The sequence below is a fragment of the Cyprinodon variegatus genome, unplaced genomic scaffold, assembly GCF_000732505.1.
Source record: "Cyprinodon variegatus isolate N-32 unplaced genomic scaffold, C_variegatus-1.0 Scaffold1041, whole genome shotgun sequence".
Classification (NCBI taxonomy): domain Eukaryota; kingdom Metazoa; phylum Chordata; class Actinopteri; order Cyprinodontiformes; family Cyprinodontidae; genus Cyprinodon; species Cyprinodon variegatus.
The window spans coordinates 146,983-155,173 of NW_015151494.1; the positions used below are offsets into that span (position 1 = coordinate 146,983).

The window sequence follows — 8,191 nt, forward strand, 5'->3', positions numbered from 1 at the left end:
AGTTCGCTTTGGCTCCTTTTTAGATGAGCCAGCGGCTCGCCATAAGCCCACCTCGTCATCAGGAGGATCCTCCACCATATATGCAGTCCTCAGACCTCGCATTAAGGCCGCAGTGTTTATCCAGTTTGGAAACCAGTTTTTGTCCTATAAACTCTGGATGAGCTTAACCTGTCGAACCTGCCCTCTGAGCCAAACCTGAAGACCCTTCTCTGGATACCCATGCTGCTCTGGACTAAGAGCTGGAAAACCAAGGTCTGTCCAAACGTTAGATGCAAGACGCTGAAGCTGAAACTGAACTCTGCTGAATCAAACAGTCTCTGGACCCAACAGTGCCTCTCTCAAAGCCAAACCCGGATTCTTCAAGGTAGATCTCAGAAGATAACATCTCCACATTCTTCTGCTACGTGGCTAACTGAACTGTTCTTGCCACCCCCCATTGTTCAGATCCAGGTATTGCCTTCACCAACACCACACCCTTCCAGGACCTCATCTTCTGAGAAGCACGGCCCCAAATCATTATTTCACAATTAGGGGGTACCTGTATTCCTCAGCGGCAGCCAGGATGAACAAATCCAAGGGAATCCCCTTCCTTCTTAGCGGTAGAAATCCTCTGGCAGATTTGCCATCTGTCATTTGCCTCATCCCAGACCTGGTGTGGCTTCCACTTCTGTGGAGGCGGGGCTGACATTCCACCTTTGAAAACAATGTCCCAGCAATCGGCAATAACATTCATGCCCACAATGAGTGGGTGGGTAGAACAGTCATATTTTACAATCACAACGCCTTTGTCGGGTATTTTAAATCCTTCGACCTCAAAGTCCATGATAGCATACCCAGAGTATGGGATAGTGAGGCCATTGGCAGCTTTTAATTGAAACACCAAAGGTTTGTCAGAATCCATGACTTTTTGTTGGACCAATGTCACTTGAGAGCCAGTATCCAGCAAAGCTGTCATTCTCACTCCACCTATAGATAACTCTATGAAAGGACATGTACCAATGAATGGTGCTGCGGCCCCTTGATCATTGGTTATACAACCCATCCCCACTGCCTTGGCCACAGCAGCAGGGTTACCTAGTTTAAAGCTGGTTGTTCCCCATCAAGTGTTTGGCAAAACCTGGCAATATGGCATGCTCGCTTACACTGTCTGCATATTGGCTGTCCATCTCTGGTCCAGCCACGAGAATACCCAGGCCGTCTTTGTGGTAATCTTGACACCCCTGAAGCAGCAACATCCCCCTGACTTTGTTGTAAAAGAGGTCTGATCTCATTAATTACTTCTTTTGCCAAATCTTTCATTTGTTCTTTCACATCATGCATTATTTCCTTTTTAAATCTTCTTTCCAGTTGGAGTCAGACAATGATCGCTTCTGTGTTGACTCACCTACTGCATAACACATACTCTGTAGTCTTTGGGAGCCGTTATCTTCCTCTTCGAGCTGCAGTGCCTCCCGATGAACAGCAACAAAGTCCTCTCTAGGATTATGTCGCACATAGGCTCAGAGTGTGTGGGACAGCGGACCCTCACGAAGGCCAAGCAGCATCTGGTCCAATAAGTTTGCGTCAGTAGGTGCATCATCAGGGCTGCGCTGCTGCAAGCTGCAGCACAGTTCTCTCAACCTTAAAGTAAAGGACTTCACAGATTCATCAGGTTTCTGAATACAACCAAAAAATTGTGACCTTAACACAGCAACTGGAGTATTATCACCATACAATGTATCCAAATGATAAAAAATTTTACAGACCTGATCTCGCTCAGTGTCATCTAAAACATTTACCTGCTGCTTCGCTTCTCCAGCTAGAGCCCCTATTAAAATGTCCACTTTCCTTGACTCTGTCAATTCTTGAGCATTTAAAAGTCCATGCACTTGTTCTTTCCAGTCCACATATTTTAGTTCACCTTCAATCCCTTTGTACTTAGGCACCCAAGGTGCCCCGGGGAGGGTATGAGTGTGGGTATGAGTGTTGCAACCTACTTGTGTCCTACCAGCAACACCAAAATAAAGTTGTGGCCAATATGGCCCGACACTCAGTCGTTGACAGAAGGGGGAGCAAGCAACTCCAAGACCCAAACCGTGACACACTCAAGTTCAAGTGTTTTATTTATACAAAAAGCCATCTCAAAAGTGGCATGGTAAAACAGTCCTTTTCTTTTCATGATAAAACCTAAAATTCAATAGTTTTCCTTAAAAAATCAGAAATCAGAGGCTGGAAGTTGGGCTCCGCTTGTTATGCTGCTTCTGGTGTGGACGATCGGACTGCAGCGCACCCTCTGACTGATCCACAGCTGACTCTGCGGTGCTCCTGCACTGTTCCACTCTCTGGCGTGCCACACCCCTTTCCAGACCGATCCAGCTAAAAGAGAAGCAGGGAGAACGCCAGCATCCACGCGCCAAAACCCTGTCGGAAGATATGTTCCCGTTTATGCTCAAAGCGAGAGGAAGCACTACTTACAGGCGTGGGCAGAGGTTCCCCCTCTGCCCTGATACTCTTTACTGGGCCGCCTGTGCACCTCCCGGAGATGTGCCTGGCGCGCGGATCCCGCCTGCCTCTCCCCCGGCAGCGCGTCCGTCTCTGTCACCTGCAGATTCAGTTCTCTTCCTCCTTTCATTCGGACTCCTTTTATGTCGGCTTTAATCAGCCACCGCTCACACCTGAGCGCAGCAATTACGCAGTGCAATTAATGCACTCCGCCTCCCCAGACAACCACTTCAGTCCAGTGCGCATGAATTGTCAGAAGGGAAAAAGAAAAACCAAACAACCCAACATGCAGGAAAAATTCAAAAGTCTAAATAAAGGAAAACACAGTCATATAAACAAACATCAAAACATGCAAAGTGCAAGAAGAAAATATAAATAAGAAAAACATAAATCATATTTTCCCCTCCAAACATGCAAAGCACAAAAATAGCATTTAAATGAAAGGAAAACATAAATCATATTTTTCCCTGTGCAACATCTCAATATTCACTGAATATTCACTGCAAAGATTATTGTAGGCGAGCTGAACTAAGGATGTTATGCTGAGAGTGTTCTGATCTATTTCTTTGACAAGCCGGATGTTTATAAACAAGAGCTACACTGATTCTGAAGACCATTTGAATCAATGAAAATTACATGATAAGCATGGGTAATATCCCAATAATGTTTTATTCAGCTACACCCAACCTCACCCTCCCTGCTCTCTAGTTATTATTCATCTTATCCACCTGCTCCTTCTGATTTATACACGGTTCAGCCCAGCCCAGCCCAGATTATTATTTATGTTTATTTGATGTATTTTTGTTTAATTGGTTCGAGTTATTCCATGGTTCATGTTCCTGTCCTTGGAGGCCAGTGGATTGAGAGGGTTTTAGTGTTTGTCTCCCATCTTCTGATCGTGTCCCTTCTCTTCTCCACGGAGCCTGCTTGGTTTTCGCTCGGCATCCGGGTGGAGCCAGTTTTAAGTGTCAATTTTGGAGCCAGTTTATAGTTCTCCAGTTCTCCTGGTACCATGTCTTGTCTCTGTTTCCTCTAAACCCCTGCACTCACCTGTCTCCATCTGAGCGTGTCTGTCTGAGGTCGTTGCTGGACTCATGGAACTCTGAACCTGCCTGAATGCTTCGTTGATTCCTGGAACCCTGGATCTGTCTGTTCCTGTTCATATCGGAACTCCTGGTTACGGACTCCTGGATCTCAGAACTGTCCTGTTCTGCTCTCTTTTCCCTGATCTGGTTCAGACTCCTGCCCGCTGCCTGGGGCTGCTGCATAAGTGACACTCTGGACGGCTTCCACCCCATCTCATTGGCAGTGCACCTGCTCGATCTTGCGTCACCCAAGAGGAAGAACTGAAGTGTTAAATCGGGTAAGTGACTCACACAGATAATCCTCTTCTGTCAGATTATCATGGTCACCTGTGTTTCTCCCAATCCAGAGTGTCAGTAATGGGTGATGCTCTGCCTTCCCCCACAGCCGCTGCTGGTCCGCAGATCTACAGCTCTGTGTTCCGTTTCTGTTTTGTTTCTGTCTGTTTATATTAAATGATTTGAAACTTCTCACTGTCTGTCTCACTTAAATACTGGGTCACTGTACCCCGTTTCTTGACACACCCCTTGGATTGGCTTTGTAAATTGGTTTAAAGACATTCAAATTCTTCAAATTAAACTTTGATTCTCAAGTACAAAATTGATGCTAAACTGTGATATCACTGCATCATCACCTTAATTGTGGTTTTCAACCTTGTTTTTCCTTCCTCTTTATACATAGTAGCCTAGATTAGTTGAGTTATACTCGTTTTTGAGACACAATATAAGAGAGTGATCTTTGCCTCAGTTTGCTTGTGCTTGCTACGCTTGTTGGAAGTCTTGCAATTGTCTCTCGTTCTTGGTGTTTTACAAGAAATCCCAGCACCAAGCATTTCTTGAACAGAATAGACTATAAAACACACTTTCATATTTTGACTTTTACAACTTCCAAACCAGCATACAAAAAATAAAACCTTGCATCGTTCTGTTCACTGTTTTTTTTTACAACCAAGCACACCTACATTCATCTCTTTAATGCTAACATCAAGATCCTTATTTATATTATACATCTTCCCTGCAAGGCTGCTCAGTGGCGCAGTGGGAAGCACTGCCGCCTTGCAGCAGAACCCAAAATTCCGGGTTCGATTCCCGGCCCAGGGTCTCTCTGCATTAAGTTTGTGTGTTCTCCCTTAACATGCGTAGGTTCTCTCCGGGTGCACCGGCTCCCTCCCATACTCCGATTAACCTAACATGATTGTTAATTGCCTTCTCTAAATTCTCCTTGTGAGTGAATGGTTGTTTGTCTTCTTTTTCTCTATTCCAATGGCAAAAAATGCCCTACAAGTGCAATCGAGTGCAAGTTCCTGCACTATTTTTTCTTCTCAAATTTCACAAAAGGTCGGAAGTAAATATTCATAACAAAATATTACCAAAGCCATGCATCTTCTCCATTTTACTTTCTTACGATGTGATTATTTTCTCAAGAACTTTTATTTTTTATTTTTTGCTACCTGAGTGCATTTAGTCTGGTTAAATAAGTTGTAAAAGTATATTTTTCCTTAGCCTGTTTGTGAGACACAATTTTTAAAGTGTGTCTTTTCTCTGCCTAAATAGGGGTGATTATTTAGAAGCCTTGTTCCAGTCTCTGCTGGAATGTAGGAAATTGAAGCAGGAGTGATAACCCTAAACTCTTTCTACTCTAGACAACGATAAACATGTCCTTACGGTGTTCAAGGTTCTCACATCCTCCTTCTGATGAAATATTTATCTGGCTAAATTTATGTCTTTGATGAATTGAGTTGTTTTCCTTCTGTTGCTCAAGTGTGTGAGAAAGCTTTTTTATCCAGGGGGTGTGTTTAGTTTCATGGGAGAGAGAGGGCTTTGGCCTGTCAGGTATGTGCTTAGGATGGTTAAGTCAGAGCTTTTATATACTCTCTGTCTCATCTGAGGATGTTAAATAAAATTTAATATTAGAAAATGCTTCCAAACTCAGTTTCCTAACTTCAGATAAGACATTAGTCATATGTAACCGGCATAATGCAGCCCAGCACCGTGAGCAGTGGTGGGCCGTCAGGGCATTTAAGCCCTTTACTGCTGGCCTAAAATCAATCAGAAACAGTTACCTAAATTCATAACCTAAACTTTGATTTTCCTATATCCAACTGTATCAATTTATTCCAAACAATCCTTTCTTTGAATTTTATAGCCTTTCTCTTGGCTGTGCTGCTTCCATTACATTTATGTGGTTGCTATATTTTTTTGTCCAATCAGACTTCAGCCATAGAGTTGCTATATCAATCAAATGTGCCCAGGGCCTCAGAATCAACAGTGCTGGCTGATGTTAGCTTTAACAATATTAGTCATAGGGTTGTCAAAAATATTGACACTCCAAAAACTATTGATACTAAAATGTTGTACATGGATACGATACTCAATTTAAAAAGTATCGATACTACCACCGCCGCACGCGCAACGCTGACCTGCCTTCTCTCTCTGCCCTCACATACGCACAGCAGCCAGTAGCTTCTCGCTTCAGTCTGTAGGACGCATTGGTTGGATATCCAACTCCTCCCACATGCCGTAGGTCAGAAGATATGGGATTTTCCTATTGGTGACCTAATCAAAATGGCCGACTTTGATGTGGGCGGAGTTGGACAGCCAACCGAGGCGTCCTACAGTCGCCATGACGCACAATAACAGAAGAGAGCATGGCCAGTGCTGCTGCAGGAGGGCCAAAACAACCAGTTTTGGTAGAAAATGATAGAGGCAAGAGTGCTGTTTGGAGGTATTTTGTCTTCGAGTCTGATATGGAAGGGAAACCGAAAAATGTTAATAGGCCAGTCTGCAAACACTGTTTCAAGTCGGTGGCGACCAAGTCCAGCAGTACGACAAACTTGGGGAAACATCTGAAGGACCGACACCCTGGTCTTTACACTGAATTTCGACAGGTTAGTGTCTTTCATTTCAAACTTACCTATTACTGATGTTATCGTGGCCGGTGGCACGCATTAATGTGAGCGCGTTATTATTAGCCGCAGCTAGCAATTTACGTTAATGATCATAAACAACTTAAATAAATCAGACGCGTAGTATGCCCATATTACGTTAATAGACATAGTGTCAGTATACATAAGCATAGAGTTAATACGTATACAAAAATGTTGGTGACTGAAAAGTGTCATTTTCTCTCTTGAAGTAACAGAATGAGGCAGACAGAAGTACACCTGCATCCAAACACCATCGGACACAGCCGACTGTACCATCTATGTTTGACCAACAACGCCAATATAATGCCAAGTCTCCTGAAGCTATGAAACTAAACAGAGCTGTGGCGGAGTATGGACCAGGTTCCTATTTACACTGTGGAGAAACCTGGGTCCCAACAACTTATTAAGCAGCTAAACCTAAGGTATGCTCTTCCCTCCCGGAATCACTTTATGTACAGTGAAAACCCAGAGCTGTACAACACAACAAAACAAACAGTCTTGCAGCAGCTTCAGGGGAACCCGTACTTCTCCTGTACCACTGACCTTTGGACCAGCAGGGCTGCATCCTCTTTCATGGCTGTAACAATGCAATTTATTACAGAGTCCTGGGACATGCAGAGCTGGTGTCTGGGATGTGTTGGGCTACATTCAGAGCATACAGGAGACAGCTTAAGGGAGGCTTTAGAGGAGATAGTACAGGAATCATGGAAGCTGGACACAACTAAAATTGCAGCCATCACTACAGATAATGCTTCAAATAACAAGAAAGCATTTCAGCAGCATTTTACATGGGTCCCATGCTTTGGTCACAACCTGCACTTAGCCATAAAAAAGGGTCTGGATATTGATAGTGTGTCAGGAGCATTATCCAGGTTGAGAAAAACAGTGGCAGCTTTCACAAGTCAAGTCAAGTCAGCTTTTATTGTCACTTTCTTCATATGTACAAGACATACAAGGGAAATGAAATTACGTTACCCTAACCTAATAAAAGAGCAGCAATAGTATATTCCAGGCTGAGGTAGTGCAGGTAAGGTGCAGTCTCTGGTACAGTGTATATGTGGTCACCAAAGATGACCCGGCAGCTAAAGAAAAAACAAAAAGACTTGAAGCTGCCAGAACACGGACTCATCCATGATGAGCCAACACGCTGTGACTCAACTTTTGAAATGGTGGATAGGTTTACTGAACAGCAGCAAGCATTCAGTGCAGTTTTAGCAGAGGACAGAAAGAAGTGGTATCTTATGCCACAAGATTCAGACATCACCATTCTTGAGACTGTAAAAGAGGTGCTGAGCCCATTGAGCACTTTTACTGTTGCTCTTAGTGGGGAGAAGCATACCACTCTATCCTATGTCCTACCCATAACCTGGAAGATATATTCCACATTAACAATCGAGGACACAAGCAGAAACTTAGAATGTCAGCTGTTAGCCAACAAAAAATTGGAGATGATCTGAAGCACAGATATGAGAACAGGAATCTACAGCTGGTATTGAACACAGCCACCTTTCTTGATCCCCGCTTCAAGGACAGTTTTATTACATTAAAAGAAGAAGTAATACAGCATCTTATTGTGGATAATATACAAGGTCTGTACACTCGGAGAGTCCCAAGTTTGGAAACATCTCTTCCATCTGCAACCCAGCCTACGAAGAAATACAGAACAGATCTGAAGGGACTTTTATTAAACATTCAGGGGGA

General features: G+C 43.7%; 1 protein-coding gene across 1 annotated transcript in view; it reads right to left on the bottom strand.

Moving 5' to 3' along the window:
• Window positions 1-3,779, bottom strand: part of LOC107100985 (contactin-associated protein-like 5) — a 77,907-nt gene extending 74,128 nt beyond the window's left edge. Inside the window, exons 1-3 of the mRNA XM_015399706.1 lie at window positions 3,532-3,779; window positions 2,455-2,654; window positions 2,270-2,355 (exon numbers count right to left, since the gene is read on the bottom strand). Of these exons, the coding sequence (XP_015255192.1) occupies window positions 2,270-2,355; window positions 2,455-2,654; window positions 3,532-3,779 (534 nt within the window). The remainder of the gene's footprint in view (window positions 1-2,269; window positions 2,356-2,454; window positions 2,655-3,531) is intronic.
• Window positions 3,780-8,191: the final 4,412 nt, after the last annotated feature.